The following is a 20049-nucleotide window of genomic DNA, read 5'->3' on the forward strand; positions in this document are numbered from 1 at the left end:
CTCCTACCATCAGGAAGGAGGTGCTGGAGCCTGCCAATCCACACCCAGTATTTTAGGAACAGTTTCTTCCCCTTTGCCAACAGATTTCTGAACAGTCCATGACTCATGAATACTACTTGCCACAAACAACGGATAATCTGCAGATGCTGGAAATCTGAGCAACACACACACAATGCTGGAGGAACTCAGCAGACCAGCCAGCTTCTAGGGAACGAGTACAGTCGACGTTTCGGGCCGAAACCCTTCAGTGGGACTACTTGCCTATTCCTCTTTTGCATTACTTAATTGTTTTTAATTCTAACTTGTATAATTTGTCTTGCCTGTTGCCACAAAATGACAAATGTCATGACTTATGTCTGTGACAATAAAGCTGACTCCGATTCAAACCAGCCTCTCAATGGTCTCTGCCTTCCTTGACCATACCTTCACTGTCCTCACATTGGTACTGTGGTCCTTGGTCTCTGTCTTTATGCCAGGAGTAGCGTATAGCAGGTGATCAGATTTGCCAAAGTATGGGCGTGGGATGGCACAGTAAACATCCCTGATGATGGTGAAACTGAGATCAAGTGTCTTAGCTCCATTGATTCTGTATTGTTAGTTGTTCAGCGACCTCTTCAACTAGCCTGGTTAAGTCTCCCTGTGATGATTGGGAAGGCATCAGGGTGTGCTGTCTGTTGATCACAGGGCTCAGCTCCTCAGTGCCAGCCTAGTGTCTGCCAGGGGTGGAATGTACACCACTACCAGGCTGAAGATTGAGAATTCCCCTGGCAGATAGAACAGATGACACTTGATTGCCAGATGCCCCAGGTGTGAGGAGTAAGACTGAGCCAGGTCCATCACCGCTGTGCACCACAAAGAGTTAATCATGACGCAAACGCAGTAATCTCCACCTTTACCTGATGCTGCTGTTTGGTCCATCTGGTGCATAGTGAAGTCCTTGAACTGAGGCGCTGTGTCTTGAGTGCTGGTGTTGATACAAGTCTCTATGAAACAGAGTACACAACTGTCCCTGATGTCCCTCTGGTAATACCTTTTGTTCTGAGGTTTCCTGTTTCATTTTCCAGAGACTGTATGTTAGCCAGGAGGATATTTTGGAGCCCTGTGCTTCATTTTTACCTGGATCCTCCCTGACAGCTAAGTCATAGAAAAGTACAGCACAGAAATAGGTTCTTTGACTTGCACAGGGACTATAGCCCTCCATACCTCTACCATCCAAAATTCTCAAACATTGAAATCAAGCTGGCATGCACACTTGCACTGGCAGCTGATTCCACACTCTCATGGGCCTCTGATTGAAGAAATTTCCCCTCATGTTCCCTTTAAACTTTTCACCTTTCACCCTTAGCCCATGACCTCCAGTTTTATTCCCACCCAACTTCAGTAGAAAAAGCCTTTTCCGAGAAAATGGGGAACTCGTCTGAACTTGCAGCTGCTGCACCCCCTCCCTGAGCAGTGCAGCAAGGTTACCCAAGAGGCATTAGCTGAGGCAGCTTTGAAAATCATTGAACAGATTCCCTAAAGTTGTCCTTGTGAATATTCTACAGGTTTTTGAGGGGTCTGTTATAAATCTGAATAACATGAGATTAATCCCAAAACATTCAAGGGAATAAACTTGCTGTGAACTTTGTACAACTATTTTAAAATGCTGGATGGATTGTAACACTTGACTTTAGAGTAATGGAAATGTCTCAACTGCAGAGCAAAATGATCTTCAAACTTTACTCTCATGTTCACTAAGCAATTCTGACTGTAAGAACAACATTAATGAAGTTTATTTCTTGCTTTCAAAGTGTGCAAGCACACTACAGAGAATTGAGAACATAATCTAGGTTGGTATACTGGTGCAGTGCAGGGATAATACTGCACCATCACAGATAATGTCTTTGTGGAGGATTTAACCTGGAGATGCTTCTAAACCACTCTTGTGATTCAAAAGAACCCAAGACACTATTTCAAGATCTTGTACTTTCCCCCAACATCTAGTTAGTTTTGGTTGCTCAACCATTGCCAAAACCAAATGATTTGGTCATCATGTTGTTTGTGGGAATTGGCTACCATGATTTGGAAATTATAAACTGACTAAAAAAATTACTTAAAGCACCTCAAAAGAAACTTAAGAATCCTTGAGTTGTAAAATATATAATATAAATTTAAGTCCTTCCTGTCTATTTCAATCCTAATCTGGTGAAATCACAGATAGAATATATAAATTTGTTTCATTCTAGAATTAAAATGATTGAATGAATTGCATTCCATGTGACTTTAATTTTTTTTTAGTGGTGACTCCATTGTATCAGAATCATCTATTGGGCAGACTACTCCTATTGACCTTAACAATTCTTGGTCTGGAATCCAGAGCTATACAACAAGCCTGTCAACTGACTGTAGTTCAGTGTACTCCTGGAGAGATGATGTGAGTATTGTATGGGCATGGGGATTGTAGATAGTGATATCAGACAGAATGTAAATAATGCTGGAGCTATTTACTGGGTGAAGAAGATGAGGGGAGATACAGTATGGACAGAATAGAGTGGTATTATAGTCGGTATAGAGAGTGGCATGGAAACTGGGAGTTTTGGACAGGGTGAAGAAGATCAGCATCTTCTCTTTTATTTGTTGCAGCATCTTCTCTTTTATTTGATTTCATTAATTTTTAGTGAATTAAATTTGGGAGCACAGTATGTCCATGGGCTGTCCTGCGTTTCGGCATTCATGTAACACAAATCAATGAAGACAAATCTCAAACACTAAAGGTCCACAATTACATTTTTCCTCCTCCATTTTCAAACTCTCAAGTTATTAACATACTACATCCTAAAATACTCCTTAAACTTCATTTTCACAATGATCCTGGGACAAGACCAGTATGCGGGGGCTACGTGAAGTCTACAATATAACCTCAGCACTATCCAAACCATATCCATTATTTAGGAGGTTAAAGTTAGATTCGGGTCTATTCGTATTGCAATTGTGTTTTGGAATGAAGGCTCAGATGCAAATTTTAGTTCTCATATCTGATGTTTTTGCCATATGATATACTGCAGCTGAACCAGGTGAATTTGGATAACACCAGATAATATCAATTAACAGCATCAATTCACAGTTGATAGCATTCTCATTCCATTCAGTTATATAAAGCTTCTGAGTTTATGACAAGCTAATGCTGACTAATAATTCTATGTGTGCGGATATTAGGAATTTGACAAAGCAAATACGCAGACAGTGCATCAACTTTTCTGGGAAATCGATGAGATGTTGTTTGAGGGAAAGGTGAGCTGTCGAACTGAAAGCATTCAAACCGAATGTCGAGAGTGGGTGGAACGTTCGCCCCAGCTCAGGTGAGTACTCAGCAACACAAAACATGGTGATTGTTTCAGCTAGCTGATAAAGACTTTACCAGCTAATGACTGTCAAAGACAAATGTGATGCGCTTGTGTATGTGTTCAGCTAGAAACGCCGACCATCACAGGAGCTGCTCTCTGGCCAATTTAATGTGTTTCACAGGATATGAAATGCCGAGAACACTGGGTACGGCAAAGGATAAGGGACAGAGAACATTCAGGCTACAAAGGTGGTATGAAAAGCTAGGTCTTAAATTTGCAGAAGGCTAAATTCAGTGTCATAAGAAGAAACTTGCTAAACATAAACTGGGCCAGCACATACAAAATGCTGGAAGAACTCAGCAGGTCAGGCAGCATCAGTGGAAATTAATAAACAGTTGACACTTGACAAGACCCTCCTTCAGGACTTGAAAGGAAGGGGGAACTGAGAGCATCTACTGGCTGGTAAATCCAAGCTGGAAACATTCAATAGTGAAACAATGAGAATTCAGGGCCAACATATTCCTAGACAGGTGATAGGTTAGGACAGAATGTCTCAGGTACCTTTGAATATCGAGAGCTAAATGCCAAAATAACAAAGAAGCATATGATTAGATTAGATTCAACTTTATTGCCATTGTGCTGAGTACAGATACAAAGCCAATGAAATGTAATTAGCATCTGACCCGAAATGCAAAGAATAGTGTTATTCACAAAATAACTGCGAATAAAAAGTAAGTGCTACAGCACACAAATATAAAAGTACTGAGACAGTACAATATGGGTGCAATACTGCTTAGCGCTGTGATGTGAGGTTCAGCAAGGTCACAGCCTCAGGGAAGAAGTTCTTCCTGTGCCTGCTGGTGCGGGAGCAGAGGCTCCTGTAGCGCCCACCGGATGGGAGGAGAGTAAAAAGTCCATGGTTAGGGTGAGATGCATCCTTGATAATGCTTTTCGCCCTGCCCAGACAGCGTAGTGATAGATGTACAGAACAAGAAACAGGGAGGCCCTTCAGGAGTAATGATGTATAGGCAAAAAGGTGGCACAAAATATCACTGGCTGACTACATTCATAAAAGGAAAGTAGCCAAGAAAAGATTGGGATCCATTAGGAATAAAAATAATAATCTGTGCATGGAGCCAAAGGACATAGGTGAGGTCTTCATACGTCTGCTCTGTATTCACTCAGAAGATGGGCAATGTAATGGATGACTTAAGGAGGTGGGTGGTGAAGTTCTAGCATGTTATGATTAAAAAGGCAGTAGTAGGTATTTCAGCAGGCATGAAGGTGGACAAAACCCAATGACCAAATGAGATGTATCATTGTGTGTAAGGGAGACGACACCGATTTTTACTGACAACAGGTGAGGTGCCAGACTACTAGAGACAACAAATGTAGTACCTGTATTGAGGAAGGACAGTAGGAATAAGCAAATGAGTCAGAGGTAGGGAAATTATTGGAAAAAAATTCTGTAGACAGGATTGCACTTTGAAGGGAAGGTTAATCAAAGATATTCAGAATTGTTTTTGAGAAAGATCCTATCTGACCAAGTTGAATGAATTTTCAAAGCATCCATTGTTGCTTACCAATAACTTTTCTTTCAGGTTCCTAATATCTGAGTTTCTCTTCCTTAAGCCTCCTCAACTCCCTTCTGTTTCTTTTAAAACTTTAAGGTTTATCTCTGTAATCAAGCTTCTGGTTCTCAGTCTTGTAATCTGCCTCTGAGCTCATTTTCATATTTTGTTTGTAAATTCTCCAGTGAATTTTTTAAGGATGCCCATGTACACCAAATTCACTGTATTAACACATTGCTGTTTATTCATTTACATATTTGACTGTATGAACTTTTAATCATTAAAATTATTATTAAGTAAATAGCCTAACTTTGTTTTATTAAGGAACACTAGTGGAGAGAAATGTAACTAAGTGGTTTGGAATCTGCTGTTTCTTCTTGTGCGTGATGCAGGATATTGGGAACCCAGCTCTTGTCGCCAAAAGATGAAGGCTTTCAATATTTCCAGAGCAGAGGAAACAGCTCCATGCCAACTAGACCTTTGCCTAGTTTCTATGAAAGCACCAGTGATATGAAAGAGTAAGCTCCCATTTCATTATGTTCACAGGAAGACTATATGATCAAAGAATAAATTTGTACAATTTTCAATAAGACTTTTCAGTTTCACCTGTTAGATTAGCAGCATCTACTAAATTATGTTACAGTTTGTTCTGTTTTTTGAAAACGTAGAAATTACTTTGAAAATTTTAATGGATGATGATTAACGTATTTGCATGACATCCCTTTTACTTTTTTTAACGTAACTGTTAAGCTGCTTACTTAAATTGGTGCTCCTGATTAACAGCATAGAATACATCAATAGATTAAAAGCTAAAATATACTGCATATGGTAACAAAATGAAATGAAGTTAGACAATGGTGGAAGGGCAGGTCTGAAGTCATTTCTGGAGAGAAGTGTGGTTAATATTTCATGTTTTGGAGTACTTGTCGGAGCTGGAAGAAATCACAACTGAACAATTAATGTAAATGTGCACAAGGGTGTCTTTTTTGTTACATTGTGTCTTTTTCTGTTAGTTCCTTTTAAAAATGTTGTTCATCTTTGATTCATTACATTTTTGCTCAAAGCTAACATATCTATACTAGATACTGACTGATTAGCTGAGTGTTTGTAACAGTTACTGTTGCTGAGACAGTAACATGATGTTTGTCTACTTAGAATGCCAATGTGATTTTGTAGTCTTTAAAAATTCATTGTGTTTTCATTCTTTTCTTTAAAAATACTCACTAAACTGTCTAAAACTGTTGCGCTGATGGCATTATGTACAATTGTATAAATACAGGACAGGTTTAGAAACTCTGATATATGTAAATAGGCACAACAGCAGGTTACCAATGGTCTCTGCTGCAAACTGGAAGCCTTGGGTGTAACTTTCTAGTTGTTTAGGCTTTGTAACGATGTGTTTCAAAATGTGTTGCCTGGTCCTCTTTTCCAATGTTCTGGTGATTATGTTGGCTCAACTTGTCCTGTAATGTACCCGGTGTCAGCGTTATTGGAGTTATGGATGTTTAGAAGGATGGGGCAGAAGGACTTTGCACTGATGATGGAATTGGTGAATCATCTGATGTTGGGGGAAAAACACATTGGAGCCCAACACTATTGGATGAGTGGTTTGTAGAAAGTGCATGAGATACTGGGTCCTTGTATTGATGTTTGTGGGGAAGGGTGATAAGGGGATTGGGATCATACTTCTGCCATGATGATTGAATGCTTGGCAGGACAAAAGTATATTAGGAAATTCAGACTAGGGGCTTGGGGATGGAGTGGGTCGTTGTTGTGGGTTGGAGGATCAGAGGGTTCTGGCATGCCCTTTATGGTGGAGAGGGAAGGTGCAGGACAAGGGGGTACTAGATGGAGTTTGGAATTTTGTTGATGGGGGTGGGTGGTATAAATCATATTATACAATTAAATTTTTAGACATATGCATTGAATAAATTCCTCTTGAGGATATTTCCCTTCCTTTTTCAGACTTAGCCTTTTGGGAGTACGTCTGCTTCCTACACACTCTCCCTTCCATAGTTCAAACTCCACCATAAGTTCCCTCGACTCGGAGCGCTCCGTTTTCTCATTCCTAGAGGAGGAGATTTATGATACGGATGGAAGTATTGAAGAGTATTTTGCATTTGACAGTAAAGAATGGTAAGTGTTCGTATAATGAAATTTACAAGAAGGATTTTAACTTTTGTGAACAACATGTTGTACACAGACCTACTATAATTTACACCACAAAGCCCAGCATGTTTTACGCTCACCTCCATTTCGCAGTAAATTGCCCACATAAAATGGCAGGATATACCAGATGGTGAGGAGGTTGGATTCAAGTGGAAAGTTAACTAGCATGAAAGCACTGACAGAGACCAAAAGTATAGACCCTGTCATTCAGGGAGGGAACTTAGGAGTATTTCTGATAATAAAGGAAGGCTCATAAGGGGCACCTAAACTTTCTTTGCAGGATCTGGAAGAGCCATTTGACAAATTAAAACAAATGATTTAAAATATATTTAATTGGGTCCATTTTAGTCCTTGCTGCTACAAACAACACTAATATCTCATGAGAAGTTATTGAGAAGGTAATATCTCAAGCTGTGGCCTTCAATTGCCACTATCAGTATGGTGAAGGTACTCCTCCAGAGTTAATTAGGAAGGTGTAGGATTTTGAGCTATTGTTGGGGGTATATTTTTTAATCTGGAAAGTGTGTGATGTAGAGGTGGTGGTGTTTTTATGTGCCTATGATCCTCTTAGGTTGCAAACATGGTGTTTTGGGAGGTTCTGTTGAAGAGCAAGTTGATGTGATGCATCTTTTTCATTCTTATAAACATGCAACTCTGCTTTTCCAAACAGACAAGAAGGGCACTTGCAGGGAGCAATGAAGTTATTCGCAATACAGATTACTCTTAAATGTCATTTTCATTCACTACGTTTTTACCTCATGGCTTGAGTCATTGCTGGTAGATACTGTGAAGCCATGAACCTGGTGCCAATCAACACACCTAGGTTCTTCGTGATGGGGGTAGGGGGTGTTGTTAAGCTCTGAGAGTAGTTGGAGTCGTACTCATCCAGATAAGCAGAGAGAATTCCATTGCATTTTTATGTGTTTTGCACCTGATGGAAAGGTTTTGGTGAGTGAGGAGCCTCAGGAAGCCTGTCTATGTTTTGATCTGTGGCCACGTTGTTGTGTGCTGGTCCAGTTCACTTTTAGTAAATGTGATCCCGAGGGTGGATAAGCTGCAGTGATTTTCTCATTCATGCAGTAATGAATATGGTGATGATTCCTAATGACATTGAAAATGAAGGAACTCACTACTTCGTGCTGGATGTCTTTCTTGTCAGTTTAGATAAACAGTGTTGTGCTACACCAAAGATGAAAAGAATCAATTTTTTATATTGGAGGTAGTTCGCTCTTTACATTTATTGTATCACAGCACTCCTCTGTAGAAAACATAGATTGCATCTCTTGGCAGTATGAACTTGTAATTAGAAAATAAAACATAATTCTAGCACATTAGTTAGACTATAATTAAGGAGCAGCTCTGGGAACGTGAGCAAAAACAAAAACAAACAAAAAAAATCACTATTTAAAGTTAGAAATTCCAGTGGTATATGTCGATGAAGTAACTTTTCCTTCACATTTACTCCAGGAGCCAAATTAAGAGATAACAAACAGAGTGATTAGAACGTTTCAGGATTCCTCATTGCCCACATTGATTTGGCTTGAGCCTAGATTTTTAATCTTTTAATCAACCTGATTTCAGCCTTAGAAATAAATGGACCCTGATTATTTTATTGTGTTTTTAAGTTTTTAGAACTTTAAAATGGTATAAAGAAACAAATGTACCCAGTTAACAAGAACTTCATGTGTTGCTTGTAACTCCAGTTTGTAGTAGTAAATCTTATCTTTTTTCAATATTCTATTACCCATTTTAGTGCTGCTTCATTATAGGTAGCATTGAGCTGGATAAAATAGAATAAAGTGTTATGTATTTTGGTTTCCTTCCTGGCTTTTTTTCTGGTTGAGAATGCTATGCTCTGTTCCTCAAGTGACCCGAGTTTAAAAAAATACACGAGACCAATGTAGTTAACAGTAAAATAGGCGCATGAATTTTTGTCCGATAGTAATTCTGTACTGCAGAATTGCTGGCATTTAGTCATTCACAATGAAATACGCCTGGATGTGTGCTTAAAATCTGTGAGTCTGTCATTTGTTGACAGCAGTAGATGCTGAATTCTGCCCCCATAGGGGATGGTCTACAGAATACCTCCCATGGCATCCAAAAATGGACCCACTTTTGCTTGGAATCCTCAGCAATATATTGGGGAATTGTTTCTCATATCCATCATACTTGCATCAGGACCTGATTCTGCATTCATTTCATTCAGCACTAGGCAAAGGGGAAAAGAGATTTTTAAAATTATTTTGCTTTAATTGAAAGTAATGAATTAATTATTTTTAAAAATGCATTCCAATCATCTTAGTTTAAAAATAGTGCTTTAATGAATTACTTTTAAATATCTTAAATGTCTCTGAATGTCAGAAATCACAAAAAAAGGAAAAAATTTAGAATAAAAGTATCTTTTTCATTCTGGAGAAATGTAACTTGGGAGAACTCCAAGGATTTGTTCTTGATCTTCTTTTATTTATAAACATATTTATATACTGGATATGATCTGGAGGAGGGGGAAGAGTATAAAACATTCAGCACCTAGCTCAATATGAATAAATGTGAACCAGCTACTAAAATTTGAAACATAAGGGAGTCTGCAAATGCTGTAAATCTTAGTCAACACACACAAAATGGTGGAGGAACTAGCAAGTCAGGGTAGCATCTACGGAGGGGAATAAACAGTTGATGTTTCCATCTGCAACTCTTCATGTCAGGAAAGGAAGGGGACAGAAGCCAGATAAAGGAAGTGGGGGAAAGGGAAGGTGTACAAGTTGGCAGGTGGATGACAGGAGGCGGTATGTGGAAGAGGTAAAGGGCTGACGAAGAAGATCTCTGTTAGGAGGAATCTAAAATTTGTGTTAGTAATATCAATGCAAAAACTGCAAGATTGTCCAGAGTAAACTGGCCCAACCTATTAATGGGTGGTCTGCAACACAGTACACTGTAAAGGGCAAAATCCACAGGTTGATAGGGTGGTTAAGAAGGTAAATGGCAAGCTTACCTTTATTAGCCAAGGCATCGAGTTCAAAAGTCAGGAAGTATGGTGCAGCTTTATAAAACACCAGTTAAGCCACATCTGGAGTATTACATACAGTTCTGGTCACTACGTTATAAGAAGGATATCAAAACTTTGAAGCGGATACCGAAGAGGTTTACCAAAATGCTGCCTGGGTTAGAGGGCATGTACTATAACGAAAGGTTGGAGAAACTTTCTGTGGAGTGGCTGGGCTAAGGGGAGATCTGATAGAGGCTTAGATTATGAGAGGCAAATATAGAGTAGTCTAACACCAGAGGGCATGCATTTAAGGTGAGGGGATAATTTCAAAGGAGATATGAGGACAAGTTTTTTTACACAGAGCGTGATGAGTGCTGCCTGGGGTGGTGGTAGGGGTATAAATATTAGGCACTTTTAGGAGATGTTTAGATAGGCACACAAATGTGAGAAGAATGGAAGGATATGGATATTGTGTAGGCAGAAGAGATTAGTTTAGTTAGCCATTTGATTGCTAATTTAATTAGTTGTGGGCTGAAGGATCTGTTCCTGTGCAGTACTGTTCTATGCTCTATGTTCACTTAATGTGGAGCAGAATCAGTTTCTATTGGTGAAGAGCAAGAGTTCCACTTTTCAAAGTAAGTCTTGAAATACAAAGAACAACAGGAGAACAATAAAACCAAAATATGAAAGTGTTTGTAAGGAATAATGGAAATCATTATACAAAATGGTGCCATTATGTTCATCGAAGGAGAGTTGTCAGGAGTAATGCAGGCTTCTCAAACTGACATAACTATTCCAAGTGTAAGACAAAAACTTGCTAATATTATATTAATAACAATAAAAGGGACTTTATTTCAATCTAAATTGTACAGTCAGCTTAGTGAATTCTACCACTAAATGCCTTTTTATAGAGAAAGGAACCCATAGCCATGTTAATATTATTGTGCTTCAATTACAGTATTAGTGAAGATGAGAGTTTAGAACAAAAGAAAGTTCAAGTTGCTCAGAGGAGAAATAAACGGGGCATTCCTCCCATTTCTCCCCATGCCTGCATTAAAGATGCTGTATCAGCGGAGATATTTAATGATATCTGGCGAGATGTGATTGGTGTGTTGGAAGAGCTGATCAGGAAACACTGGGAAAACAACCTTTCAGGTACTAGAGATCAAAGAAACCATTAAGCTGCTGTAACATCAAAGGAAACAATGCTGAGTTACTCGTTGGAAACTTATAATTAAATTAGCTCATTTAATCCAAATATTTTGTTAAGTATATGGCTCAATTTATATTTACAGTTACCTGGGGTCTTTAGTGGGTATCTCATTGTGTCCTAGGCATAGGTTACCTAATTCAACGTGTTTTTCTAAGCAACGTTCTTTTTAATGTTGTCAAAACTGTTGAAGATTAAAGATTGCTTAATCTCATTTCCTGTACACAAGTGTAAGGAAAACAAAACAATCACTTCCGTGGATCTGACGCAGCATTAAAAAAATCCCCTCACAAAGGATAAGGAACACAATAATAATGATATTAAAAATACAATGAATATAAATACATAAGTTAGCTTGTGTACAGACAACACACACAAAATGCTGGAGGAACTCAGCAGGCCAGGCAGCATCTATGGAACAGAGTATAGTTGACGTTTTGGGCTGAGACCCTTGCAGACATTGATTGTATGTCCATAAAGTGATGCTAGACACAGGAGTATCTGCACATAAGGTGACTGATAAGAAATGATGAAGTAATGGTGGTTGGGTGTGTGGAGGGGTGGGTTAGTGGGTGGAGATGTTAATCAGCCTTACTCCTTGGGCGAGGTTTTTGAGTCTGGTGGTCCTGGCGTGGATGCTATGTAGCCTCCACCCTGATAAGAGTTGGACAAACAGTCCATGAGCAGGTGGGATCCTTTATGATGTTATTGGCCCTTTTCTGGCACATTTCGGCATATATATATCTTTGATGGTAGGTAGGCTGGTGCCAATGATGTGTTGGACAGTTTTGACTACCTGTTGTAGAGTCTTCAAAATGTATAGTTCAAAATGCAGCTATATAATTTCAGCACAATGAAGTAAATATGGAGTTACTAATGCTGCTGATTGTTAATTATTGATAATTCAATCATTATTAGCTCATATTTACTTACTGTGTTGTCCTGGACACACGGCTTTGCTCTGAAATAAGGTGGACGGAAGGTGCATTCTGCTGTCTTTCTCCCTGGTCAAATATTTTTATTGCTATGAATCTCTTGTATTAGATCATAGACTAAACCAGCCACAGAAAGCGAAGCTCTCAATTTACACTCCCTGTTAACTGGCATGCCAGATCTTAATTATTGCTACCCAACTGACACTGAAAATAAACTTTTAACAATTCTGATGTCTTATTTGTTGCCAGTGATCATCTTAAACCATGAATTAGACTTTATTCTGAATTCTTAAGAATTCTTAATATACTTAAGAATCGACTGATGTCATTAAAGTGGGTGGTTAAGGTGGATTTTAAAGTATTCTTGCAAACAATATTTATAGCTGTGACTGTATACTATGCTTCATATATTTGGATAGTAGTCTGTATTAACCTCATGTTAGGAATGTCTTTTCACTAATTGAATTGACGCTATTGTTGAAATTTAAAACTTTGCCTTGCTGATGATGTTCTGCCTTGGATAATGATTGCATTTCTTCTTACTTTGTACACTGGCTGCAGGAGAGGCGAAGCAAACAGCAAGCATGCAATGTGCAATAATGAGCAAAATGCCTCATATCAATGACTCACGAATCATCATAACAAACTATAGTGTTCCACCATCGAGAGGCTCTGAAGCACGATTCTTGACCCTAGGCACCTCTTCCTTCCACTCTCAGGTACATTGTAGTACATATTATGATCCTCTTGCAGCTGTGTGCCTTGCATATTATTAAACTATCTTTTAAGTTGCTTGTAAATGCTTGAGACATTTTTTACTTGTAATGGGAATCACATATCTAATATTGGTTTTGCTGGCCTTGTAGCTCTGATTGGTCTTCGTGTGCCTCAGTTAGGAAAGTGAGTGGTTGGTCATCTTCTCACTCCTGATCCTAACTAAGAAGCTTGCTTGACTGTCAATAAGTTACTAGTGGAGAACAAGAAGGATGTTTTGAGTCCCTCACTTGTTTACCGTAAGAGCAGATATAATACATCCAAGTCTGTTGAACGCGCAAAGCCAGTGGAAAATAGAAGAGGATTTGAAGAGCATGCAAGGTTATTTTCTTTAGAGGTTGGGGGGGTGGGGAGGGAAACAGTTGCCCAATATATGTATTGCATGCAGTTTGGGTATCTGTAGCCAAAGGATGATAGACTTAGAGGCACTGCAATAAAGTTTCACAAGATTGATTCTTGGAATGAGGAGATTGTCAGGCCGGTAATGATGAAATTTAGAAAAATAAGTTTCTGAGGGAGTTTGATATGTTAGCTGTGGCTAATTATATACTCTTTTTTAGAGAATCTAGGTGTAGTCACAGGATTGGGGTTAAAGTCATTTAAAGGTTACTTGAGAAACTGGAGTTTTATTACAAGTCTTTGTTGTTAAGTAGACAATCTTATAGTGAAAAGTTGCGCACACCCTACATGTTTCCTTAAAGCTTGATCTAGAAATAAGTAGACTAATCTGTTTATGTGACTGGTATCTCTTTTCTTGAAATGGGGAGTTTCAAACATCCAAATTGAAATGATTAACTTTTTTAGAAAGGATGGATGTCCTATGAACCCATTTTATATTTACCAACAATGGTTTAGGCTGTTATTAAAATCTAATGAAATAACAAATAAGGATATAAAAACAGAAGTGGAACAACTGCGTTGTTAAGGTATTGAATGTCTGTGTTCTAAAGCACTTTGGAAAGAAAAATATCGGAAAAAGAAAGCATTACTGCTAAGATATCAGTAAGTGTGCTTTCCAGTAACTGGAGATGTATTTGTGTGTATACGCAAATGGGATTAAGACTAAAAATTGTTGAAGTTTTGCTTATTCAGAAACAAAGAGCAGAAGTATAATAACTGTAAGTACTGAAGGAAAGAGAAATATTGGAAACTGAAGTGGAATCATTTCCATTTCAAAGGCAATATTCTTTGATGGAAAGGTACTAAAATCACAATTAACAATGAACGTGATTTAAAAGCATAAGAGAACTAAAGACGAATAAAATCTGGTCACCCTGTAAGATATAGTAGAAAGGATTGGCTTCTACCTTTAACAAAACAATTCAACCAACTAAGCATGATATTGGGCAATATTTTCAAGATCTCTAAAATGGTTGCAACATAGATGAAGCAAATGTGTGATCCATCTGTTCAGGCCAATGTCAATTGACTGACTCACTGCTTCAGTAATCAGCAGATTGTGGCAAAGAAGATAGTTTTGGGTGTGTAGAAAAGCAGAGATTTGTGAGGAATTAGCATACAACATTTTTATTAGAGACATTTAAAAAAAACAATGAAGAAGGTCTTTGACTTGAGCTGAAGAAAGGCTATCAGAGCAGGCCAAGGTCAGCATCAAATTGGGCATGGTTTCTCCTTGTGATCTGCTGTGTTTGCTGGGACAGCCTTGGTAATAAAGACCTGGAAGGCATGTGGGCTTGTGGGACTCAGAAAAGTAAATGCACCCTTCGGATGATGGACTGGATCCTCCTGAGTGCTCCTGAGTCCTTCCAAGCTTGGATTTGATTTGATTTCTGTTAACTTAATATTCTCAATCAGATAACAATACAAAAACAAAGGAGGAAAATAACTTTTTTCTAAATAGAACAAAAACTCTATATCGATACAGCATTCAATGTTAAAATTTTTTAAGCTTAAGGAAAATAGCAGACAAAGAAACAAAGAATAACAATAAACTGAATTACCAATTAAGGAACAGATGATGAAACATTCTAAAATAATTTAATATTTTAAAGTGGATGATTAGCTACATTTTGTTATTACATTTAAAATTATAATTTCTGACAACTGCAATCCAGTTCTCTTGCTAAAATTTGGGTATCAATAAACTGATAAGTAACTGGTAGTCACATTGATGTTAACTAGAAAATTTTGTCATGTCTTCTAGGCTGATCGCATGGCAAACACTTACCGTAATGATTTAAATGGTGTCATGACCATTCAAGCCAAACCACTTCAGCAGAGACATACAGGATTATCTGAAAAAACACAGTAAGTTCAAAGTACATTTATTATCAAAGTATGCATACATTATACAAACCTTTGAGATTTGTTTCCTTAGTAATGGAATAGGACAAAATGTTGGCAGAAGAATTTATTTGTGACATGAAATAGCATCAGTGAGTAATTACTCTTTCTAAACCTTAATAAGTATTTTTTTAAAGTTTATGCTGTTCCATGACTGAGAAGGCAAATTATAAATCACTACCCTCATGACTCTTTTTAAAAAAAAAATCCATAGTTTGAATCAGAAGATGTGTGAGTGGAAAGAAAGCAGCAATTTTTGTCTTAATTTATCTTACTTCCTGTAGTTCTTCAACCTCTGAACTTTGCTCATCAACGTACCTTAGAATCCATTCCATGTACCGATTTTCTAACAAACTTGTAAAAACAGACAGAGCAGAAAAGGTTATCTTACTTGTCTCTGTGGAATACAGAGGGAATTTCTTTTTGTATATTAAATTGATATATAAATGTAAATTCTTGCTGGAGGTTTTGGCTGATTATTCAAAAGAATCATGAAAAAATATGGGTCTTAACACGTCATAATAGTGCTGCATGTTGATAAATTAGCAACAGGTCAATGGTTTAGTTCTGAATGTAGGTGAGAGATTTAAAGGCTGGTACTCAGTGGAATGGAAAAACTGTTCTTCAGAAAAGAAACTAAGATATTAACTTCCATAAAAATCTTTGAGAAAACAACAGTCAGTTTGAAAATAAAAGTAAAATTAGATTGCATTTTTAACAATGTGCTGACAGTAAGTTGGCGTCAGATTTCACAAAAAATGTGTAGATTATTAGTTCAAAATTAGTTATGAAATAATAACTTGGATCTTGGAATTGTAATTCCTTCATTATTTTGTTAGATGCTTTATCACTTCCAAACACATAATTGAAATTATGTTTAAGCATGAAGTTAAGTGAAAGAAGTAAATAGAGGAGATTTATTCTTCATTCCTGGGGTGCAATATGTGGGTCTTGGTGCAACAGTGTAGATTATTGATGAGAGTGACTTAATATGAGATCTGAAATAATCCAAAGAAAGAATGTAAAAGGTAAATGAACGAAATGGAAAATTAAAATACTGTAAATGGGGAAAATTTAAATGGAAATGGCAAATATTGAAATACACAACAGTTCTGTTTGGGGGTAGGGGTAACGTTTTTGTACAAATGGGATATTTTTGGATAATATAAATTTTAATTTCTTAGTGATATTCTTGCCTTAATATTTTTCCACACTTCTGATTTTCTTTAACATCCTCCGAGATACATACTTTCGGGTGCTGATTTGGCCGGTCAATCTTTTCCCACGGCAGACACTGAAATTACATTGTATTCAATAAAGTTGCAGTGTAGCCCTATTTCAATGGTTTGCCAGAAGAACAAGCTATCTTAACTGATTAAACAGTTTGGGGGAAAAAAATTGTATCATTGACTGCCATATCCAGCCCCTTTTAAATTCTGGGCTGCATTGTTGCATTCATCCATTGAAAGAGCTGAGCTCCTTTCATTCATGTACAGTTTATCAGACTCAACTAAAATAGCTGGTGTGCACACTTCAATGTGGATGCAACTAAATGCACATTGCATTGAGCCCAGTAATCACCTCTGTATGATAAGTAAATCACACAAGTTGCTGGAGGAACTCAGCAGGCCAGGCAGCGTCAGCCAGCATCTGCAGATTTTCTCTTGTTTGTGATAAATAAATTATGTGGAGTGGTGTTAATTAACATGAGTTTTGTTATTCTGGCTGACAATGTAACCCTGTCACGTTAATTTTTGCAGCATTTTTAAGAAGATGCAACTCTGTTGAACATAGGTTATAAGGATTGTAGTTTTAGTGAAAGGAGAATGTAGTTATAGGCTATGGTGATAATGGAAACATCCTTGAATATCTGTGCCACATTTCACGAGTGGATTAAAATGAGAAAATCTTGCAAGCTAGTAATTCAACAAAAAGTCTTGAGAAATAGAACATAATATGGCACTGGGCAATGAAGAGTATTTGAGTCTTTCATAAACTTGAGAACAGAGATTAATTAAAGAAAACATTTCCCATAGAATAAGTAACACACATAAAAGTTGCTGGTGAACGCAGCAAGCCAGGCAGCATCTCTAGGAAGGAGGTACAGTTGATGTTTCGGGCCGAGACCCTTCGTCAGGACTAACTGAAAGAAGAGCTAGTAAGAGATTTGAAAGTGGGAGGGGGAGGGGGAGATCCAAAATGATAGGAGAAGACAGGAGGGGGAGGGATGGAGCCAAGAGCTGGACAGGTGATTGGCAAAAGGGATATGAGAGGATCATGGGACAGGAGGCCTAGGGAGAAAGAAAGGGGGAGGGGGGGAAACCAGAGGATAGGCAAGGGGTATAGTGAGGGGGACAGAGGGAGAAAAAGGAGAGTGAGAAAAAGTATGTGTGTATATAAATAAATAATGGATGGGGTACGAGGGGGTGGTGGGGCATTAGCGGAAGTTTGAGAAGTCAATGTTCATGCCATCAGGTTGGAGGCTACCAAGATGGAATATAAGGTGTTGTTTTTCCAACCGGAGTGTGGCTTCATCTTTACAGTAGAGGATGGGCCTCCTGTCCCATGATCCTCTCATATCCCTTTTGCCAATCAACTGTCCAGCTCTTAGTTCCATCCCTCCCCCTCCTGTCTTCTCCTATCATTTTGGATCTCCCCCTCCCCCTCCCACTTTCAAATCTCTTACTAGCTCTTCTTTCAGTTAGTCCTGACGAAGGGTCTTGGCCCGAAACGTTGACTGTACCTCTTCCTAGAGATGCTGCCTGGCCTGCTGCGTTCACCAGCAACTTTTATGTGTGTTGCTTGAAATTCCAGCATCTGCAGATTTCCTCGTGTTTCCCATAGAATAAGCCCGGGAGGTCTTTCAAGGACTCCTCAAGGAGCTTGCACACCAGCCAGTGAAAATTAGTATGCAGGTGAAACAAACAATGAACATAGACAATTATATGATAACTTTATTATGGGAGGCTTTGAATATAGGAATAAGGAAATCTTGTATTTGTGTGGAGCCTTGATGAGTCCATGCCTGGAATATTGTGTACTTGATGTATTTACCACAGGGGGTGCCGTATAAAGGTTTCATGACCATTGTTCCAGGGATGATGGGTTTACTAAATGATGAGAGACAGAGCAGACTGGGATTGACTACTTTTGAGTTTAGAAAAATGAGAATGGATTTCATTAAAACTTACAGGATTTTAAAAGGGCTTGACTGAATGGATACAGCAAGGATGTTTTCTCTGGCTGAGGAGACTGAAACCATGAGTGAATACCTAAGAATGAAGGTTAGGCTGGTTAGAAGTGAGATGAGAGGAAATTTCTTCAGCTTCAGGTCTTTGGACTTCTCCATTTTGGAGGGTTGCAAAGACTTGATCACAATGGAGAATGATAGATTTCCGGATGTTAAGAGAACCAAGGGATATAGGAATGGAGCTGAAGTAGATCAGCCATGCTGTTGATGAATGGTGGAGCAGGACTGACGGGCTGGATGGCTGCTGCTGCTCCTGTTTCATATGCTCCACCTTCTTTGTAACTTGGCCCGCAGGGGATAAATTATATGATTCCATTGTCTTATTAATTGGATTTGTACCTGTCCAATAGCTTTGAATGATGTATGTAAATTGATCCCTACTTCTCACCATTTCTGCTTTTTAGTAAATACTTCAATTTATCTTTCTAAACTCTCCAGTCACCCATGTTAAGTGCCCTCTGCTGTAATTTTACCCATTCACTCTATCTGTATTGCTTTGCAATATCCTGATTTTTGTCTGCACTGTTCCTTCTTAAATTACTGCTGGATTTTGTTAATCCAGGAGAGGCTGCAGAAAAGATAATAAGGTTCCTAAAGAGGGGAATTAGAAGGTGAAAAGGGGCAGAAGTTCACTTGGATTGAAGGGATACACTTGATACTTTTTTATTACGGAATTTCTTCTAATGGGAGTTAACTAGGATCACATGTTAAACATGATCTGCAATTTTTTTTTGTTTCAATTTAAAGATGCGACCAAGATGAAAAGCAGCTAAGTACAGGCTCCAGTGTTTTGTCTACTACAAGAAATCGCGTGGGACGGACAACAGAGCACAGTGTTCTCTCAGCATCTCGCATTATTCAGGCATCTTCAAGAAAGACAGTGACACAACGAAAGCTACCATCACTTAGTTCCGAACTGCTGAAGCTGAAAGCCTCCAATGTCAACAGCGATGAGATTCTCAGGGGAACTAAATTGTGAGTGGCAGCTGGAGAATATCATGGAAACTCCGGGTGGTTGGGTTTATAGTGAGACAGAATTGATTACTATTTGTGGTGCCATGGTAGCATAGTGGTTAGTTCGATGTTATTACAGCTCAGGGCGTTCTGGAGTCTGGAGTTTGGAGTTCAGTTCAGCGCTGTTCTGTAAGGAGTCTCTGTATGTGGAAAGTGTGGGTTTTCTCTGGCCCTCCAGTTTCCTCCCACAGTCCAAAGATGTACTGGGTGGGGTAATTGGTCATTGTAAATTGTCCTGTGATTAGGTTAGGGTTAATTGGGTTTGTCAGGGGTTGCTAGCGCAGCATGCCTCGATGGTCCTACTCTGTGCTCTATCACCAAATAAATAAAATACAATTAGTTTCATATGCATAGAAAGAGTATTTATATATATAACATCCCATCCCATCTGTAAAGCTACATATAGGATATATTTTTTGTAGCACCCAATGTGCACTCTGTTAGGCCTTGCATATCCTAGATAAGTTATTCTGTAGAACTATTGTTCATGTCGAAATATTGGCCAGAGCATAA

The 20049-nt window shown here is 38.5% G+C and overlaps 1 protein-coding gene across 1 annotated transcript in view; it reads left to right on the forward strand.

Annotated features, from left to right (window-relative positions):
- The window catches only part of LOC134343989 (protein FAM149A-like), a 93045-nt gene that overhangs the window by 56551 nt on the left and 16445 nt on the right, over positions 1 to 20049 (forward strand). The window contains exons 3-10 of the mRNA XM_063043016.1: positions 2278 to 2413; positions 3196 to 3338; positions 5287 to 5412; positions 6860 to 7030; positions 11008 to 11204; positions 12756 to 12913; positions 15133 to 15236; positions 19270 to 19497. Coding sequence (XP_062899086.1) covers positions 2278 to 2413; positions 3196 to 3338; positions 5287 to 5412; positions 6860 to 7030; positions 11008 to 11204; positions 12756 to 12913; positions 15133 to 15236; positions 19270 to 19497 — 1263 coding nt within the window. The remainder of the gene's footprint in view (positions 1 to 2277; positions 2414 to 3195; positions 3339 to 5286; positions 5413 to 6859; positions 7031 to 11007; positions 11205 to 12755; positions 12914 to 15132; positions 15237 to 19269; positions 19498 to 20049) is intronic.

Source organism: Mobula hypostoma, chromosome 3 (assembly GCF_963921235.1).
Source record: "Mobula hypostoma chromosome 3, sMobHyp1.1, whole genome shotgun sequence".
NCBI lineage: Eukaryota > Metazoa > Chordata > Chondrichthyes > Myliobatiformes > Myliobatidae > Mobula > Mobula hypostoma.